The following is a 21,440-nucleotide window of genomic DNA, read 5'->3' as shown; positions in this document are numbered from 1 at the left end:
GAAAAATGCCTCTATGTATGTGGGAATGTCCGTTCTACATGTAGTGTTGGTACATGGAATATTCCTCAACTGCATATATCATAAATTGCTATTGAAAATAGAAGTATAATGTTCAACAACTGACATTTTCAGATAATATTTTGACAATTCATTCTCTATTGTCATAGATTTGATGGGCACTGTGATAGACAAATTTGTATGTTTAAGATAATGACTAAAGTATTCCACCCTGAAACCATACACAGTGGGGAGAACAAGTATTTGATGCACTGCCGATTTTGCAGGTTTTCCTACATACAAAGCATGTAGAGGTCTGTAATTTGTATCACAGGTACACTTCAACTGTGAGAGACGGAATCTAAAACAAAAATACAGAAAATCACATTGTGTACTTCATTTGCATTTTATTGCATGACATAAGTATTTGATACATCAGAAAAGCAGAACTTAATATTTGGTACAGAAACCTTTGTTTGCAATTACAGAGATCATACGTTTCCTGTAGTTCTTGACCAGGTTTGCACACACTGCAGCAGGGATTGTGGCCCACTCCTCCATACAGACCTTCTCCAGATCCTTCAGGTTTCGGGGCTGTCGCTGGACAAGCGCTCTACATGTATTCACTCTGTGATAGGGATCCTATTTGCTACTCTTATTATTCTCCTGTAAATGGTTCCGTACCTATAATTAAGGCTGTGTGTAGAACAGGGCATACAGGAAATGACTTCTACTAGATTATGGTGATAAGAAAATCAGCATACAGTTTTGGCCTGTGTATTTATTTGCCTATAAACTAATCAGAATTCCTTTATGTTTACATAAATAAAAGAGAATACTACAAAATGAGAAGATCCTGCCATGGAAAAGACGACTGGGTGGACATAAATTTAGCCCAAACAACTACCTCTTTCCCTACTGTATTTATTTATTTTGCTCCTTTGCACCTCATTATTTCTATCTCTACTTGCTATATTGTATTTACTTCGCCACCATGGCCTTTTTTTGCCTTTACCTCCCTTATCTCACCTCACTTGCTCACAATGTATATAGACTTATTTTTATACTGTATTATTGACTGTATGTTTGTTTTACTCCATGTGTAACTCTGTGTTGTTGTATGTGTCGAACTGCTTTGCTTTATCTTGGCCAGGTCGCAGTTGTAAATGAGAACTTATTCTCAACTGGCCTACCTGGTTAAATAAAGGTGAAATAAAGAAAGAAAGAAAGAAAGAAAGGGGAAAAGGAGGGGAAATAACTCCCACCATGCAGCAGGACACCTTCAGCTGTGGGGTCTTTGTCATGTAGGTTTGATAGTTATATTTTCAATAATGAATGGTTACCTGTTATGGGACAATTAGGTCAAAAGCTATATTTTATTTTTTGGTGTAAATGGCCAAGGAAGATGCACAAAACATCCTCAACATCCCCTCCCAAATTGATATGGAACCTTCAAAAACACATGGAGCAACTGCGAAAAGAAATGGCTGAGGATATACTAAAAATGTCTGGTATGTAACGACATTTAATTAATTCAAAGTAAATGTCAATTCTTTATTTTGATGTAGTTGTGTGGGATGTTCAGTTCAGGCCTATGATTCCAGAGTTCAGCAAACCCAACAACTGCTTCATGTGTGCCACTGATAAAGAACACAGATGTGACCCAAAGACTGTCTGTGTTTGTAACTTTATTTAACATGTTTATAATCTTTTTTCAGACAATTTATTATATAACACAATGGATGGCTAATTCGTCATACGTCATACTGCGTTGATATTTGATATTATTTGAACGTTTTAAAAATGTATGTAAAATAGAGTGAGATGAAAATGGACAAACTCAAGGGTGTGCAATGTGTAGGCCCACTGAGAGAACATTCTGAACCTTGATTGAAGTCAGGTCACATGACCAAAGAGCTATTGAAATTAGAATGTTTGAACAATTCTTGTAAAAAAACGCGTGAGATGAATATGAACAAAATAGAAGGGTAGTCAGTGGACATTCGGAACCTTGTTAGAGTCAAGCAGGTCACATGACCAAGAAACTATTGAAATTCAAATGTAAAAAAGTTTTGTTTACGCTCCCTAACTAATTCAACGAGGAATACAAAATTCTGCTCACATTTCCACATGTTTATTAGCTTTGAAAGCAAATTAATGTCCAAATCATGAAAATAAGACCTGTGCAATGTTATGCGCAAAATTTCCATCATGACACTTATTTGGAGTTCTGTGGCTTTATCAAACAAAACATACATGTATTGTGTAACATGAAGTCCTATGAGTGTCATCTGATGAAGATCATCAAAGGTTAGTGATTCATTTTATCTCTTTGTGCTTTTTGTGACTCCTCTCTTTGGCTGGAAAAATGGCAGAGTTTTTCTTTGGCTTGGTGGTGACCTAACATAATCGTTTGTGGTGATTTCGCTGTAAAGCCTATTTGAAATCGGATACTGTGGTGGGATTAACAACAAGATTACTTTTGAAACGGTATAAGATACATGTATGTTTGCAGAATTTTAATTATGAGATTTCTGTTTTGAATTTGGCGCTCTGCACTTTCACTGGCTGTTGTCATATCGATCCCGTTAACGGGATTGCAGCCCTAAGAAGTTTAACACTGATCACACTCTACGTTTTTGAGTGTAGATATAAGTGTAGATATGAGTGTCCTTGTTCGATAGAGCCATTGTACGTCTTTTAGCAATGTTCCTGTTAGCGGATTCATTGCTAAATATACAAGCTGACTTATTTTTTCCCAGTGTCTGAAAGACTACATCTCATGTGAGGTGTTGCTTTGCGCTCTGGGCCACATCCCTCCAAGGCAACACAATCCTTTGAGCAAAACTGAAAGAACTGACCAGACCACAATGACTTCAAGTGATTCCTCTCATCAACACCAATTTGACAATGGAGTTATTTTTTTTGATGTTCTGTTTAGCTCCATGGTGACATTCAACCATAGATGCTTCAACCTGAATATAGCGAAGAGGATTCTAAACAAAGAGTTTGATTCAGCTAGAAGCTAAAGCTACAGCCGATGCCAGCATCAAGACACCATATGACACATTTATTTTATTTAACTAGATAAATAAGTTAAGAACAAATTCTCATTTACAATGACAGCCCTACCCAATTACAGTGTTACAGTGGGGGAAATCTAATTATTTTTCTGTTTGCTAAATTAGGTAAGTATCTAGCTAACTAGCTAGCTAAGTTAGTTGAACAGCTACAGGTAGCCATATCTACGACAGAAAATAGAAGCGGTTTTACAAATCAGTGATCTTTTGTATCTTGATTGTTAAACCTTTTCTCTTTTTAGTTGTAGATATGGCTACTAAAGTGCAAGCTACAATGCTAGGTTTACCAGCAAACATTAGCACATGCCCGGAGTTGGCTAGCTAGTTAGCCTGCCACCTGCTAACTTGTCAAACACCACACCTCGCATTTGTAACTTGTTAGCAAACGTAAACATCAGCAACTGTAAATACTTTTACTAGCTAGCTATGTAGGGTTGCCATTGGTTATGGTTATGACCGTGGATGCATTTTAATCTCACAAAATTATAGGCATAACGCAAGATAGGATTCAAAATAGACGTAAATAACAACTATTCGCTATCCAGCTAGCTCACCAACTTTACTCGCTAACAGTGAGGAGAAACAATAATAGAACAATTTACTGTTGTAAATCTGTCAAATTTATAAGTTGGTTTTACTATTAAAAAAATGGCCTAATAAGCAATGATCACACTATAAGGCCTGATAGACATGGCTGTAGTGAGATACTGTCTACCTACCTAAGTATATTTGTATGTTCTGGTCACTGTGCAAAGGTTGAAGGTTATGCCATATTTCTTTCTATTCGACAAGATATTGTTGTAAATGTAATCTCTGTCACTGTCACAGGAGGTTGGTGGCACCTTAATTGGGGAGGACGGGCTCGTGGTAATGGCCGGAGCGGAATCAGTATGATGACATCATTTACATCAAACACCTCACCACGTCACAGCCCCCCCTCCTCACCACGTCACAGCCTCTTCCCCCACCACGTCACAGCCTCTTCCCCCCTCCTCACCATGTCACAGCCTCTCCCCCCTCACCATGTCACAGTCCCCCCTCCTCACCACGTCACAGCCTCTTCCCCCCACCACGTCACAGCCTCTTCCCCTCCTCACCACGTCATAGTCTCTCCCCCCCTACCACAACTATATAGACCATAATGAGGAGACAACAGTCTATATAGACCATAATGAGGAGACAACAGTCTATATAGACCCTAATGAGGAGACAACAGTCTATATAGACCCTAATGAGGAGACAACAGTCTATATAGACCCTAGTGAGGGGACAACAGTCTATATAGACCATAATGAGGAGACAACAGTCTATATAGGCCCTAATGAGGAGACAACAGTCTATATAGACCCTAATAAGGAGACAACAGTCTATATAGACCCTAATGAGACAACAGTCTATATAGACCCTAATGAGGAGACAACAGTCTATATAGACCCTAATGAGGGGACAACAGTCTATATAGACCCTAATAAGGAGACAACAGTCTATATAGACCCTAATGAGACAACAGTCTATATAGACCCTAATGAGGAGACAACAGTCTATATAGACCCTAATGAGGAGACAACAGTCTATATAGACCCTATATATAATCTTTGTGTTTAATATGTCTATTTTATGGCTCCTTTTTGGTTTGTTTTTCTTAACTTTTCTTGATAATTTTAGCCTTGAGGTGTCTGTCAGAGAAATAGGCAGCTCTGTTGTCCCTGCGTGTGTCCCAATTGCTATCCTATTCCATAGATAGTGCACTGCTTTTGACCAGAGCCTTTGCCTTTAGAGTAGTGTACTATCAAATCAAATCAAAATCAAATCAAATCAAATCAAATTTTATTTGTCACATACACATGGTTAGCAGATGTTAATGCGAGTGTAGCGAAATGCTTGTGCTTCTAGTTCCGACAATGCAGTAATAACGAGCAAGTAATCTAACTAACAATTCCAAAAAAAAACTACTGTCATACACAGTGTAAGGGGATAAAGAATATGTACATAAGGATATATGAATGAGTGATGGTACAGAGCAGCATAGGCAAGATACAGTAGATGATATCGAGTACAGTATATACATATGAGATAAGTATGTAAACCAAGTGGCATAGTTAAAGTGGCTAGTGATACATGTATTACATAAGGATGCAGTCGATGATATAGAGTACAGTATCAACGTATGCATATGAGATGAACAATGTAGGGTAAGTAACATTATATAAGGTAGCATTGTTTAAAGTGGCTAGTGATATATTTACATCATTTCCCATCGATTCCCATGATTAAAGTGGCTGGAGTAGAGTCAGTGTCATTGACAGTGTGTTGGCAGTAGCCACTCAATGTTAGTGGTGGCTGTTTAACAGTCTGATGGCCTTGAGATAGAAGCTGTTTTTCAGTCTCTCGGTCCCAGCTTTGATGCACCTGTACTGACCTCGCCTTCTGGATGGCAGCGGGGTGAACAGGCAGTGGCTCGGGTGGTTGATGTCCTTGATGATCTTTATGGCCTTCCTGTAGCATCGGGTGGTGTAGGTGTCCTGGAGGGCAGGTAGTTTGCCCCGGTGATGCGTTGTGCAGACCTCACTACCCTCTGGAGAGCCTTACGGTTGAGGGCGGTGCAGTTGCCATACCAGGCGGTGATACAGCCCGCCAGGATGCTCTCGATTGTGCATCTGTAGAAGTTTGTGAGTGCTTTTGGTGACAAGCCGAATTTCTTCAGCCTCCTGAGGTTGAAGAGGCGCTGCTGCGCCTTCCTCACGATGCTGTCTGTGTGAGTGGACCAATTCAGTTTGTCTGTGATGTGTATGCCGAGGAACTTAAAACTTGCTACCCTCTCCACTACTGTTCCATCGATGTGGATGGGGGTGTTCCCTCTGCTGTTTCCTGAAGTCCACAATCATCTCCTTAGTTTTGTTGACGTTGAGTGTGAGGTTATTTTCCTGACACCACACTCCGAGGGCCCTCACCTCCTCCCTGTAGGCCGTCTCGTCGTTGTTGGTAATCAAGCCTACCACTGTTGTGTCGTCCGCAAACTTGATGATTGAGTTGGAGGCGTGCATGGCCACGCAGTCGTGGGTGAACAGGGAGTACAGGAGAGGGCTCAGAACGCACCCTTGTGGGGCCCCAGTGTTGAGGATCAGCGGGGAGGAGATGTTGTTGCCTACCCTCACCACCTGGGGGCGGCCCGTCAGGAAGTCCAGTACCCAGTTGCACAGGGCGGGGTCGAGACCCAGGGTCTCGAGCTTGATGACGAGCTTGGAGGGTACTATGGTGTTGAATGCCGAGCTGTAGTCGATGAACAGCATTCTCACATAGGTATTCCTCTTGTCCAGATGGGTTAGGGCAGTGTGCAGTGTGGTTGAGATTGCATCGTCTGTGGACCTATTTGGGCGGTAAGCAAATTGGAGTGGGTCAAGGGTGTCAGGTAGGGTGGAGGTGATATGGTCCTTGACTAGTCTCTCAAAGCACTTCATGATGACGGATGTGAGTGCTACGGGGCGGTAGTCGTTTAGCTCAGTTACCTTAGCTTTCTTGGGAACAGGAACAATGGTGGCCCTCTTGAAGCATGTGGGAACAGCAGACTGGTATAGGGATTGATTGAATATGTCCGTAAACACACCGGCCAGCTGGTCTGCGCATGCTCTGAGGGCGCGGCTGGGGATGCCGTCTGGGCCTGCAGCCTTGCGAGGGTTAACACGTTTAAATGTCTTACTCACTTCGGCTGCAGTGAAGGAGAGACCGCATGTTTCCGTTGCAGGCCGTGTCAGTGGCACTGTATTGTCCTCAAAGCGGGCAAAAAGTTATTTAGTCTGCCTGGGAGCAAGACATCCTGGTCCGTGACTGGGCTGGGTTTCTTCCTGTAGTCCGTGATTGACTGTAGACCCTGCCACATACCTCTTGTGTCTGAGCCGTTGAATTGAGATTCTACTTTGTCTCTGTACTGGCGCTTAGCTTGTTTGATAGCCTTGCGGAGGGAATAGCTGCACTGTTTGTATTCAGCCATGTTACCAGACACCTTGCCCTGATTAAAAGCAGTGGTTCGTGCCTTCAGTTTCACACGAATGCTGCCATCAATCCACGGTTTCTGGTTAGGGAATGTTTTAATCGTTGCTATGGGAACGACATCTTCAACGCACGTTCTAATGAACTCGCACACCGTATCAGCGTATTCGTCAATGTTGTTGTCTGACGCAATACGAAACATCTCCCAGTCCACGTGATGGAAGCAGTCTTGGAGTGTGGAGTCAGCTTGGTCGGACCAGCGTTGGACAGACCTCAGCGTGGGAGCTTCTTGTTTTAGTTTCTGTCTGTAGGCAGGGATCAACAAAATGGAGTCGTGGTCAGCTTTTCCGAAAGGGGGCGGGGCAGGGCCTTATATGCGTCGCGGAAGTTAGAGTAACAATGATCCAGGGTCTTTCCACCCCTGGTTGCGCAATCGATATGCTGATAAAATTTAGGGAGTCTTGTTTTCAGATTAGCCTTGTTAAAATCCCCAGCTACAATGAATGCAGCCTCCGGATAAATCGTTTCCAGTTTGCAGAGAGTTAAATAAAGTTCGTTCAGAGCCATCGATGTGTCTGCTTGGGGGGATATATACGGCTGTGATTATAATCGAAGAGAATTCTCTTGGTAGATAATGCGGTCTACATTTGATTGTGAGGAATTCTAAATCAGGTGAACAGAAGGATTTGAGTTCCTGTATGTTTCTTTCATCACACCATGTCACGTTGGCCATAAGACATACGCCCCCGCCCCTCTTCTTACCAGAAAGATGTTTGTTTCTGTCGGCGCGATGCGTGGAGAAACCCGCTGGCTGCACCGCTTCGGATTGCGTCTCTCCAGTTAGCCATGTTTCCGTGAAGCAGAGAACGTTACAGTCTCTGATGTCCCTCTGGAATGCTACCCTTGCTCGGATTTCATCAACCTTGTTGTCAAGAGACTGGACATTGGCAAGAAGAATGCTAGGGAGTGGTGCACGATGTGCCCGTCTCCGGAGTCTGACCAGAAGACCGCTTCGTTTCCCTCTTTTTCTGAGTCGTTTTTTTTTTTGGTCGCTGCATGTGATCCACTCGGTTACACTGGTTGTAAGGCAGAACACAGGATCCGCTTCGCGAAAAACATATTCTTGGTCGTACTGATGGTGAGTTGACGCTGATCTTATATTCAGTAGTTCTTGTCGGCTGTATGTAAAGAAACCTAAGATGACCTGGGGTACTAGTGTAAGAAATAACACGTAAAAAAACAAAAAACTGCATAGTTTCCTAGGAACGTGAAGCGAGGCGGCCATCTCTGTCGGCGCCGGAAGTAAATGTCCTACTATGTAGGGAATAGTGTTCCATTTGGGACAAAGTCCCTGTGTTACCAAACAGGGCTGACGGTAGAGCTGGTTACCGTCCCTGGCTAACAGAATTACTCATCATTTACTGTCATTTAGCTCACGTTGTTTTAGTGTGCAGCTTACTCATGACTTCAGAAAGCAGAAAAATAACCATTAGAAACCAGCAGAAGACTTTGACAAAGATCCATCAGTCTCTTGTTCTGGTCCTTTAATGATAGGAATTCATTTGTGAGATACACCCACATTTCCTGCTTAATTATTTCACGTGAAATTGTATGTTTCGTTCATGGAATATATTAACCTGCTTCGCAGGCGATTTTAAAGAACACATGTTTGGTGGTTCTTTATACTTAGTGTTTGTTTGTGTGTGTCTGTTGTGCGTGCGTGGCACTTAGCTGACATGGTGAATAGACAAGCCTGTTTCACCTGGAATTTCCAGTTGAACAAAAAGTAGAGCCGTCATAAGTTGTCAATTGAAAAACAATCCGGTTTCAACAGGGAGACTGTTCTCTAATTGACTGGTTAGGTGGGTTGTTGACAAGGTTTCCACTGAACTTGTGACTTGATTTTATTAGAAACACGTGACTTTAAAGTTAAAACAACACAGCAGCCTGAAACTCTCCTGATTGGTGTTTCATTCATCCATCAATTCATCAGATGTTTATGGTAAAACAACTGGACAGCCCACTCACTCATTAACACCTGACAATTCCATGGAGTCCTGGGATCCATATACACTATAAAAAACCTCATTCACAATATACAGGTAAACAATATACTGTAAGATAAGTGAGTCATTAAAGGGTCATAGGAGAAGTTCAAAAAACTTCTTCCATTGAACTGTGTCTCTTATCTAGAAGAGGTTTGGCTTCCATTGAACTGATTCTGTACATTAACACTACAATAACCAGGCACGTACACAGAGAGGGATCTACAAGTACACAGAGAGGGTTCTACAAGTCCACAGAGAGGGTTCTAACAGTCCACAGAGAGGGTTCTATTAAAGCGTTCCACAAGGACACAGAGAGGGTTCTACAAGTACACAGAGAGGGTTCTACAAGTCCACAGAGAGGGTTCTACAAGTCCACAGAGAGGGTTCTATTAAAGCGTTCCACAAGGATCCTTGCCCACGTTCATGCCAAAGTTGTGTCTAGTTGGCTGGATGTCCTTTGGGTGGTGGACCATTCATGATACACACGGGAAACTGTTGAGCGTGAAAAAGCAGCATTGCAGTTCTTGACACAAACCGGTGTGCTTGGCACCTACTACCATATCCCGTTCAAAGGCACTTAACCCTCCCGTGGTCCTGGTACTGTGTCTAGTCCCCGCGTCCTCCGGGTCACCCTGTCCCGTCCTGGCTAAAGGCCCAATGTGCGCAAGTGTGACAGTAGGCGTGTGAACAGCCTTTGCAGATGTATTTCTTACACCTGCAGCACACCGTGTGTGTCTTGGAGTCCTTCTTGGGTGGGCAGAGCTGACACCTCTTACTTGCCCCGGTGGTGGCCGGGGCAACGAGCGGGGCCCTGGCGCTGTTGATCAGGAGGCGCCGCCGTAGCACTCTGTAGGACTTTGACAAGGGCTGACGCCGCTTCGGTGCGGGGCAGATGCTGCCTTCTTTGGATCAGCGGCTTCACGAGTGCCTTTCCCAGCTGCTCGAGGAACACCCTGCGCTTGTTCTGCTTGCCAGGCATCCAGTCAGGCTTGATCTCTCGCCATATGACAAAGGCGTTGTAGGAGGACACGTCGAGGATGTTGTGGAAGACGACCAGGGGCCAGCGGGCAGTCATCCGTCTGCAGCTGTAGGTGCCCACCACCTTGTCTAGGTTGTCCACGCCGCCCTTGTTGCAGTTGTAGTCTAGGATGAGGGCCGGCTTCTTGTCGCGACGATCGCTGATGTGGCCCTCTGTGTGCAGCGTGCTCAAGAGTAGCACGTTCTTGTTTCTCTTTGCCAGGTAGGACACCAGAGTGGCGGTGGGCGTGAAGGCGAACCTGGAGGACAGGACCTGTCTGCCCCTGGACTCGAGCAGCGCGGGCGGGAGCTCGGCCTTGTTCCTTCTCACCGTGCCCACCATGGTGAGGTTCCTCTCGAGGAGCCGCTGGCCCAGGTCGTAGGAGGTGAAGAAGTTGTCGCAGGTGACGTTGCGACCGCTCAGGCCCGTTGTCAGATCGAGGACGATGCGCATCCCCTGGTTCTTCTCGGGGCCTCCGCCGGCCGCCTTGCCGGTGTACACTTGCATCTTCCAAGCGTAGCTGGACTTGGCGTCGCAGGCCACCCACGACTTGATGCCGTATTTGGCCGGCTTGCTGGGGATGTACTGACGGAAGGGACAGCGGCCTTTTGGAAAGGGGACAAGACATTAGTGTGGTTACCGTGTGCAACGGGGTAGACAAAAGGGCCAACCGTTGTGTCACACACGCTCTGTATAGACATGTAAGCACACGCGCACGCACGCGCACAAGCGCAAGCACAGTACCTCTGAACGGGACCAGTTGCTCGTCCACCGTCACGTCGGGCCCCGGGTTGTAGAGGGCCGGCAGCCGCGCCTCCCACAGGTCCCAGACCTCTCGTATGGCTGCGAGTTTGTCCGTGGCGAGTCTGGCGGGTCTCGACTGGCGGTCGTCGAATCGCAGCAGCCTCGAGTACCTGTGAAAGACCTTGAGCGACATGGTGGCTCGGAACACGGTCCTGCCGCTCTCGGCGTCCCACAGGCTTGCCGCGGCCTCGCCCGGGACCTGTAGACGCCCGCTAGGATCAGCAGCCCTAGGTAGGCGCGCAGGTCCGTGGCGTCCATGGGTCGCCAGCCGTCGCCGTATTTTCTGGCCCCGTGCAGGTTCGTCATTTCCACAATTATCCTTTCTATCGCCGGCGTGACAAACAGGTGGAAGGCGGACGCGATGTCGCGGGCCTGCGTCGCGGCATAGGCCGTGGGGCCCGGAGTCTGGTCCGGCCCGGCGCGGCAGATCGCCAGGGGCCCGCGGTGGCGGCCGTAGGCCACGGGGGACCACTCGATTTTGCCGTTCTTCGACAGCAACGGCGGCTCCCGTCGGTCCGGGGCCGAGGAGATCTCTTCCTCGTCGCGGTCCTCGGGCGGCTCTTCCTCGGGCTGCTGCTCTTCCTCAGAAGAGGGAGAAGAGGCATCGTCGACCTCGCGACGCTCGGGGTTGTATTCCTCCCCGTCTTCGTCTTCCGAAACCTCTTCCTCTTCCTCCTCCTGGCAATCCGAGTAGTCTTCTTGGTCCACGCTGGACAAGATCTGTTCTAGAACCTGCGCGGCCGTAAAACGCGCGGCCATGGCCGATCGGTGGAGCCGAGCGGGTCCGCTGAGCTGCGGGGAAGAGCGCACTTGGCACGGTTGGGGCGCCGGTCACTTTGTGTGTGTGTGTGTGTGTGTGTGTGTGTGTGTGTGGGTGCGGGTTGGTGTGGGTGGGCGCCGATGACAATATTAGTATCCTCTCTATTACGCGGGATACCGAGACCCGAAACTGCTCGAGGCTCGCTTGCGCGCACCTGTGTAGCCCTGTGCAGTCGACCCAACCCCCAGCCGAGCAACAAGAACACTCGGCTGCTCTCTAGCACACAGCGGAGCACAGGTCCGGACCTGTGCAGCGGCCGGCTGGCTCTGCGCTCTGACCCACGAGAGCAGAGCCCAGAGCCCAGAGCGCAGAGCGGTGAGCCCAGAGCACAGCCTCGCCACACTCTACTACGCGCGACGGCACACGCCTCGCCACTGGCTGGCAGGGTCGCTCTGACCCGAGAGCGCAGAGCACAGAGGACAGAGCACAGAGCGCAGAGCGGTGAGCCCAGAGCACAGCCTCGCCACACTCGCAGACTCTCTACTACGCTCAGAGGCACACGCCTCGCCAGTGGCTGGCACGGTCGCTCTGACTCGGGAGAGCAAAGCGCAGAGCCCTGGAAACACAGGGCCTGGGTCGCTCTGACCCGCAAGCCCAGAGCGCAACTACAACACTCGGCTGCTCTCTAGCACACTGCGAGGCACGTCCGGACCTGTGCAGCGGCTGGCTGGGTCGCTCTGACCCACCAGCGCAGAGCGAGAGCCCTGGAAACACAGGGCCTGGGTCGCTCTGACCCGCGAGCGCAGAGCGCAGAAAGGGGAGCCCTCCACACACAGGACCTGGGTCACACTGACCCCAGGACCACGGGAGGGTTAAATATTTGGTCTTCTGAATGGCACAGGTATACAATCCACGTCTCAATTGTCTCAAGGCTTAAAAATCCTTCTTTAACCCGTCTCCTCCCCTTCATCAACACTGATAGAATTGGATGTAACAAGTGACATCAATAAGGGATCATAGCTTTCACCTGGATTCACCTGGTCAGTCTGTGTCCATGGAAAGAGCAGGTGTTCATAATGTTTTGTACACTCAGTGTAGACATGAACACCTGCCCTGAAAATGTCTCTACATGTTAAGGGAATTTTTATCAATGATGACTAATTATGTCTACATTTCAATCAGGACTGACTAGTCCAAATGCGATTATGTACTGTACATATATGCATTTTCTCTTTTGCTCCCATTCCCAATTGTATATAGTCAGGAGTTTAGTAACAATGACGGTCTGTTCCTTTGTACAAATGAATGAACTATCTCCAGATGGCAGGGACGGACTATCTCCAGACTGTCTAGAATGCTATCTACACTGACTGACCTTGGCTTCAGGCTCGAGAACTATAGGGCCTTTCTACCAGTGTCATGAAGAGATAAAACATGTAGAAAACGCTGACGTCATTTTCAGTTTATAACCTGTGGAAAAATGTGTATGTACCCAGTACTCTCTTGAATTAAACGCTGTTACCTGACTTTTAAGACCGGGGCTCTGTCCATTTCTTATAAAAATATTGGGTCTTACAAACCCTTCGAATGCATTGACAGAGTATTTAATTCTGATTGGGAAATAATACAGAGGAATTTAGAATTCCACTGACACTACGCAACCCTGGCAATTCTCCTGAAGTGTCCTACCATGCTATAGAAGTGACCTAGAAGTGTTTAACTCGTTCCATGGAACTTTCCTGCCTCACCTGAGAGTAGAGGAGGTGAGAGACCGCCCTTTCTGGGAAAATAACAAACAATTTAGTCTCCTTCCCCAAAGCTTAAAATAGAAGCACACACACTCTTCTCTCTCACACACAAAGTTTTGTCGTAGGATAGTTGGTCGCTGTGCTGAAAATCTTCCAGAACCTGTAAGTAAAATATTGTCTCATTGATAATGATAAAAGTGAAAAGGTTTGTCTATATCTGATAACTATGGATGCTATAAATGTGTGTGATATTTTTCAAGATATTTTTTTCTTCATGGCTTATCAGAAAAACCTGACAGCCTGTTGATTTAAGATACGTTATCACATTAGATATGTTTACATAGTGCCAGTGAGGAAGTCAATGAGTCTAATTTAATTTAACATCTTAATGTCTTTTGCAGGTTCCTGACCTACGCTCCTAAGCACAGATCTAGGATCAGCTCATCCTCATCAAATCCAAACCAGGACCTTATTAAACCACAAGGGGAACACTAACCTCAGACCAGCGTTTAAACCCCACGTCTTCCTGCGAAGACACTGACTCTCCGTCCAGAATTCCTCTGCGCTCCAGCCGTCTGTCCATCCATCCATCCGTCCATCCATACATCCAGCCGTCCATCCATCCATCCGTCCATCCATCCACACCCCAGCCAGCCATGAGTCTGATGAGCGAGGACATGGAGTGCTGTGTCTGCCTCCAGCCCTACACTCGCAGGGAGAAGTTCCCTCGGATGCTCCACTGTAAGCACACATTCTGTGGGCTGTGCTTGCAGGCGATGTCCAGGCTCCAGAGCGGCCTACTGACAGTCTGCTGCCCCCTGTGCCGTTGGATAACCTGCACCGAGCCCAGCCTCACCCTGTCGGGGTCGCTGTGGGTTAACACTGAGATCTGGGACCAGATACTAGACAGACAACAGGAAGAGGAGGAGGAGGAAGAGGAGGAAGAGTGGAAGGGAGCTAACAGACAGACACAGACCACTACACAGTACACATGGTGAGTACCCCCAGGCAAAGGTGGATGGATTGATAGACTGATTTAGAAACCTGGAGAAAACTTCCTCTGTTCTCTGATCTTCCTAACATTTAGTTCTGTATCTTTTGGTCTCTCTCTCTCTCTCCTGTTTATTTCCCCTTCTCTCCTGTCCTCTAGTTCTCCATCAAGGCATTGTGGCCTGAGGCTCAAACTACACAATTTCCTGAGGAGGATGAAGCACAATGTACTGTAAACTGAGAAGACGAAGAGCAGAGAAAAAGAAGCCTGGATTTTCCCATTTCAGAGCAGGAGATACTCATTGAGTAATGAAGCCAATTCATAAAACAGGACCGACCGGTGATTTTCCATAATGAAGCAAGATTGAACCAATTATTCATATGCTTTGTGTTTGATTGACTTTGGTTATATATATATTTATATATTTATATATATATATTTATATATATATTTATTTATATATATTTATATATATATATATTTATATATATATATATTTATATATATATATATATATATATTTATATTTATTTATATATTTATATATTTATTTATTATATATATATATATATTATATTTATTTATTTATTTATATATTTATTTATTTATTTATATATTTATTTATTTATTTATATATTTTAATACCCGTCCTTGATGAGCATATCTCTGTCTCTCTCTCTGTCTCTCTCTCTGTCTCTCTATATGCTGTCTCATCAAGGACGGGTATTTGAGTAGTTTTGCAGTCATTGTAGAGTAAGGAAATAGTTTGCGTTTCAATGCAATTGAAAGTCCATCACCCAATTTTTAAATATTATTTTAAGAATGTTGCCCAGTCAAAGATAAAGCTGTTTTTATGAACACCTCAATTGAACTCTGGATAGAATTTTTAAAAAAAATGGAATTGCAAAAGAAAATCTTTTGATTTGACATAATTGGGTTAAGAACTGATTTGATTCAAGGCCCATTGTCGCGGTAAAACTTCAGTCAAATTAATGGGTCTTGCAATGTATGGAATTTGCGTGAGGTGTTGTGCTCTCAGATCCTAGCTGTGCTTTTCAGCATGACTTAACCAGACCGTGGGAGCTGAGCTAAACCTTTGGTTTGCGTCCCAAGTGGCACCCTATTCACTATACATGTGCACTACTATGTAGTGGACTACACCAGAGCCCTATATGCCCTGGTCAAAGTAGTGCACTACATAGGGAACAGGGTGTCATTCAGGAAGGATCATTTGAAGGAGCTCATGTACATATCAACGTTTAAACTCTTCTCATCGTCATGCACTATAACTAGAAAAATGTTAGTTTGATGTTTTTCCAAGTGAAGACTTGCAGGAAGTTAGTAATAATAGTCTGTGCTTGATATATTTTCATTACACTGAACACTACTAATGGTGATAAAACCTAGGAGTTGGATCGATTTGAAGTGAAGACTAGTGAGATATGTCTACCAGATGGACATGTTTTGAGGCTTCCAGGGTCATGCCCAGTAGGGAGAAAAACATTTAAAACTGAAAGAAACAGAGGAGGTACTACCACAATTTTTGCAATAAGAAATGCACATTTTCCTAAATACATTTACTATGGTGTACACTACTGAACACAAGCGTTCAGCAGGACACAGCTGATGTGCTGTCTGGTGACCAGGGCCTTCAGCAGGACACAGCTGATGTGTTGTCTGGTGACCGGGACCTTCAGCAGGACATAGCTGATGTGCTGTGCTGTCTGGTGACCGGGGCCTTCAGCAGGACACAGCTGATGTGTTGTCTGGTGACCGGGGCCTTCAGCAGGACATAGCTGATGTGCTGTGCTGTCTGGTGACCGGGGCCTTCAGCAGGACATAGCTGATGTGCTGTGCTGTCTGGTGACCGGGGCCTTCAGCAGGACACAGCTGATGTGTTGTCTGGTGACCAGGGCCTTCAGCAGGACACAGCTGATGTGCTGTCTGGTGACCGGGGCCTTCAGCAGGACACAGCTGATGTGCTGTCTGGTGACCGGGACCTTCAGCAGGACACAGCTGATGTGCTGTGCTGTCTGGTGACCGGGGCCTTCAGCAGGACATGGCTGATGTGCTGCGCTGTCTGGTGACCGGGGCCTTCAGCAGGACACAGCTGATGTGCTGTCTGGTGACCGGGACCTTCAGCAGGACACAGCTGATGTGCTGTCTGGTGACCGGGACCTTCAGCAGGACACAGCTGATGTGCTGTCTGGTGACCGGGACCTTCAGCAGGACACAGCTGATGTGCTGTCTGGTGACCGGGACCTTCAGCAGGACACAGCTGATGTGCTGTGCTGTCTGGTGACCGGGGCCTTCAGCAGGACACAGCTGATGTGCTGTCTGGTGACCGGGACCTTCAGCAGGACACAGCTGATGTGCTGTCTGGTGACCGGGACCTTCAGCAGGACACAGCTGATGTGCTGTGCTGTCTGGTGACCGGGGCCTTCAGCAGGACACGGCTGATGTGCTGTCTGGTGACCGGGACCTTCAGCAGGACACAGCTGATGTGCTGTCTGGTGACCGGGGCCTTCAGCAGGACACGGCTGATGTGTTGTCTGGTGACCGGGGCCTTCAGCAGGACACAGCTGATGTGCCGTGCTGTCTGGTGACCGGGGCCTTCAGCAGGACACAGCTGATGTGCTGTCTGGTGACCAGGGCCTTCAGCAGGACACAGCTGATGTGCTGTCTGGTGACCGGGGCCTTCAGCAGGACACAGCTGATGTGCTGTCTGGTGACCGGGGCCTTCAGCAGGACACAGCTGATTTGCTGTCTGGTGACCGGGGCCTTCAGCAGGACACAGCTGATGTGTTGCCTGGTGACCGGGACCTTCAGCAGGACACAGCTGATGTGCTGTCTGGTGACCAGGGCCTTCAGCAGGACACAGCTGATGTGCTGTCTGGTGACCGGGGCCTTCAGCAGGACACAGCTGATGTGCTGTCTGGTGACCGGGGCCTTCAGCAGGACACAGCTGATTTGCTGTCTGGTGACCGGGGCCTTCAGCAGGACACAGCTGATGTGTTGCCTGGTGACCGGGACCTTCAGCAGGACACAGTTGTGGAACGTTCAGATAGAAATATTTCTATGTTAAAACAAACATGCCTCCTGACCTGTAGAATAAGGAGAATCGCTTCCGTTCTATTCAAGCCAGTTCTATTTCAATCTGCAATGTTCAACAACGTTTGGCTACTGAACGTAGCCCTGTGTAAGTCAGGCCATGGGAGCTGGGGATTGGACTGGACAGGGCTAAAACACTCCTCCATTGCTACTCGCTCATTAATGTGCTAATCGCTAATTGCCAGCCCCACAGCACATTCCTAACCCAGCTGTGGGGAAACGCTACTGCAGAGTTATCATGGTTGCATCCCACATGGCAGCCTATCCCCTATATAGCGCACTACTTTTGACCAGAGACCTATGATCTCTGGTCAAAACTAGTGCACTATATAGGGAATAGGGTGGCATTTGAAATGCATACCATGTGAGTGACCTCAACTTGTCCAGCAGCTATGTTTGGGACTCTATGTGCCAATGTGTGGTTTCCTATAAGATGAACTCTCTCTCTCTTTCCGGTACTTTTGGAAAGCAATTCTTAACGATCGTAAAGTTTTTTCGGGGGGAAAATCACTACTATAAATCTGTTGATCTTTTAGATTTTTCTTGGATCAAAAACTGAACATATGAATGAGTGTTTGTCCCAAAATAATGTCCAGATTGTTTTGAGAAATAACCTGTTGTGAATTTTGACCATGAATATAAATCATGATTTTTCTGTGTATTTTTTTTATTTTTTCTAATTCTTCTGGGATAAATAAATAAATCTCATTTTCAATAGTGCCCTGAGACCAATTCGTCAGTAATTATCCATTGTGTGATCGTAAACATCTGTAGCACATTGGTCTAATGGCAAATCAATAGGCAACGTTGATCCTTTGATGTGATGGAGTCATTTCTAGCCAGGCTCACTGAAAATTGATCTTTGTTCATCTTGTAGCAAGACCAGCACTCTTGGTGGCAGATGTTGGATGGAATACAACAATATCATAGTTTCATCAAAACTCTGTTTTTTTTGTGTGCTTTTGGCCATGGCAATTTTCATCAGATGGTTTATCCTTCTAGTCACTCTAAAGCCTTGCTCCCAAAACGGCTGTATTAAATTGAGGTTTTGGATCCACTTGTTGTGTTTGGCAGAGTTTATGAAGACTCCTTTCTCGTTTTGTTCTGGGCTCCCGAGTGGCGCAGCGGTCTAAGGCACTGCATCTTAGGGCTTAAAGCGTCACAACAGACACCCTGGTTCAAATCCAAATCTGTGATTGGGAGTAACCATATGGGGAGGCACAATTGGCACAGTGTTGTTAGGGTTTGGCTGGTGTAGGCCGTCATTGTAAATAAGAATTTGTTCTTAACTGACTTGCATAAATCAAAAAATGTATGTGACTTCAAGCATTGAGACATGACAGCTGTTGGATCATTCTTTTCTGCACATTTAGCAAGATGATAGGATCATTTACTAACAGAAACATATTGATGTGTTTAATATTTCAGGTGGTATATTGTTTGAAGTGTCAGCAGCACTGTACAGACACCTGGATCTAAGGCAAACCAAGGCAGGGTTATGTGAGTTCTGTTCCCTCCTAACTCTGGTCTCCTTCCTGTCTCTGCAGCAGAAGCAGATCCTAGCTTATCCCAGCCAGTGGAGTCTGAGGGGCTGGCAGAAGCTCAAAGTGGAGCAGCACCCTCAGCTGAAGGTAACCCCCCCCCTCTCCCCTCTCTCTCTCTCCCCTCTCTCTCTCTCTCTCTCTCTCTCTCTCTCTCTCTCTTTCTCTCTTTCTCTTTCACTTTCTCTCTTTTCTATTAAAGTGGATCAGCACCCTCAGCTGAAGGTAACCCCCTTCTCTCTCTCTCTCTCTCTCTCTCTCTTTATTAAAGTGGAGCATCAGCCTCAGCTGAAGGTAACCCCCCTCTCTCTCTCTCTCTCTCTCTCTCTCTCTCTCTCTCTCTCTCTCTCTCTCTCTTTATTAAAGTGGAGCATCAGCCTCAGCTGAAGGTAACCCCCCCTCTCTCTCTCTCTCTCTCTCTCTCTCTCTCTCTCCTCTCTTTCTCTCTCTCTCTCTCTCTCCCTCTCTTTATTAAAGTGGAGCAGCACCCACAGCTGAAGTTAACCCCCTCTCTCTTCTCTCTCATTTTCTCTCTTTATGGCTCCTCCCCCTCTTTTTCTCCTTTCCCTAATCATGATTTACTATAGGAGTGTACATGAGCTGTAAACACAGACACACACACACACACACACACACACTCACACACACATATTTACTTGTTATCAGTTCGTACAGCTGTTTACTGTCAGACGGACGAATTGACTGACAGACGGACTCCCCTTATCTCGATCTGAAGAGTAGTTGGCCACGTTACTCTGAACCCGGTGTGGTGTGACAGAGCACAGAATCTCTGGAAAGAACATTCCAGGCCTCACAGACCCGCCCTGGCCTAAAACCTCTCCCCAAAAGGCTCTGCAGAGACCTGCTTCTTCTCAAGCGCAATGATGTCCTTGACTCTCCTGTTTCTTGAGTGTCTCTGTATGCGTCCCAAATGACTCCCTCATTTAATGCACTATATAGGGAATAGGGTGCCTTTTGGGACACAGCCTCGGTTTCTCGGTTAAAGATGCACTATGCAGAAATCGCTCCGCTATTTCCTGGTTCCTAAAATCAAATGTCAGTTTGTGACCAAACAAGCAAGTGTGGTGTAGAGAGAGTCATTGTACCATCTAAACCACTGTGAGATATCTTTTCCATCACCAATAATATAGTATTTTCTGCTCTTTGCAGCTGGTTTACGTAACCAAATGTAAAATACGTATAAAAAAAACGGGAAGCATACATATTACGCATATAGAACATATCTACCGCTTCCTAGACTTGCTTTCAATGTCAGATCTATGACACACATTTCTATGTGAATTTGGTTGGGTCGCCCAAAAAGTCACATATTACAGCTGTAAGAAAAGCTCTCGTTTGATTTGACTACGCAGTTCAAGGGAAGGGCCCGGGTCGAGATTAAGTTTCATGTTTTTAATGTCACGTGCACAAGTGCAGTGAAATGCATTTCTTGCAAGCTCTAAACCCAACAATGCAGTAATCAGTATCAATGTAGTACTAAAAATAACACAATGTAGAACAAAAACACCAGAGAAATAGAAATAAGTAGAACAGGAGAACCTAAGAAGCTATATACAGGGTCAGTAGCATATTAACAATGTGCTGGGATACTGGAGTGATGGAGGTAGATATGTATAGGGGTAAGGTGACTATATACAGGGTCAGTACCATATTAACATGTACAGGGATACTGGAGTGATGGAGGTAGATATGTATAGGGGTAAGGTGACTATATACAGGGTCAGTTCAGTACCATATTAACAATGTACAGGGATACTGGAGTGATGGAGGTAGATATGTATAGGGGTAAGGTGACTATATACAGGGTCAGTACCATATTAACATGTACAGGGATACTGGAGTGATGGAGGTAGATATGTATGGGGGTAAGGTGACTATATTCAATTAAATTAAATTCAAGGGCTTTATTGGCATGGGAAACATGTGTTAACATTGCCAAAGCAAGTGAGGTAGATAATATATAAAGTGAATATATAAAGTGAAATAAACAATAAAAATTAACAGTAAACATCACACATACAGAAGTTTCAAAACAATAAAGACATTACAAATGTCATATTTTTATATATACAGTGTTTTAACAATGTACAAATGGTAAAGGACACAAGATAAAATAAATAAGCATAGATATGGGTTGTATTTACAATGGTGTGTGTTCTTCACTGGTTGCCCTTTTCTTGTGGCAACAGGTCACAAATCTTGCTGCTGTGATGGCACACTGTGGAATTTCACCCAGTAGATATGGGAGTTTTTCAAAATTGGATTTGTTTTCGAATTCTTTGTGGATCTGTGTAATCTGAGGGAAATATGTCTCTCTAGTATGGTCATACATTG

General features: G+C 45.7%; 1 protein-coding gene across 2 annotated transcripts in view; it reads left to right on the top strand.

The window, feature by feature from the left end:
* The window catches only part of ror2 (receptor tyrosine kinase-like orphan receptor 2), a 201,061-nt gene that overhangs the window by 131,802 nt on the left and 47,819 nt on the right, over nt 1–21,440 (top strand). For both annotated transcript variants that reach the window (XM_024381472.2, XM_024381471.2), the window contains exon 2: nt 19,092–19,175. In XM_024381472.2, coding sequence (XP_024237240.1) covers nt 19,092–19,175 — 84 coding nt within the window. The remainder of the gene's footprint in view (nt 1–19,091; nt 19,176–21,440) is intronic.

This window comes from Oncorhynchus tshawytscha, linkage group LG20, assembly GCF_018296145.1.
Source record: "Oncorhynchus tshawytscha isolate Ot180627B linkage group LG20, Otsh_v2.0, whole genome shotgun sequence".
In the NCBI taxonomy this organism is placed as follows: domain Eukaryota; kingdom Metazoa; phylum Chordata; class Actinopteri; order Salmoniformes; family Salmonidae; genus Oncorhynchus; species Oncorhynchus tshawytscha.
Note: the sequence above shows the minus strand (reverse complement) of the source record. Positions and strands in the feature narration are given on the sequence as shown.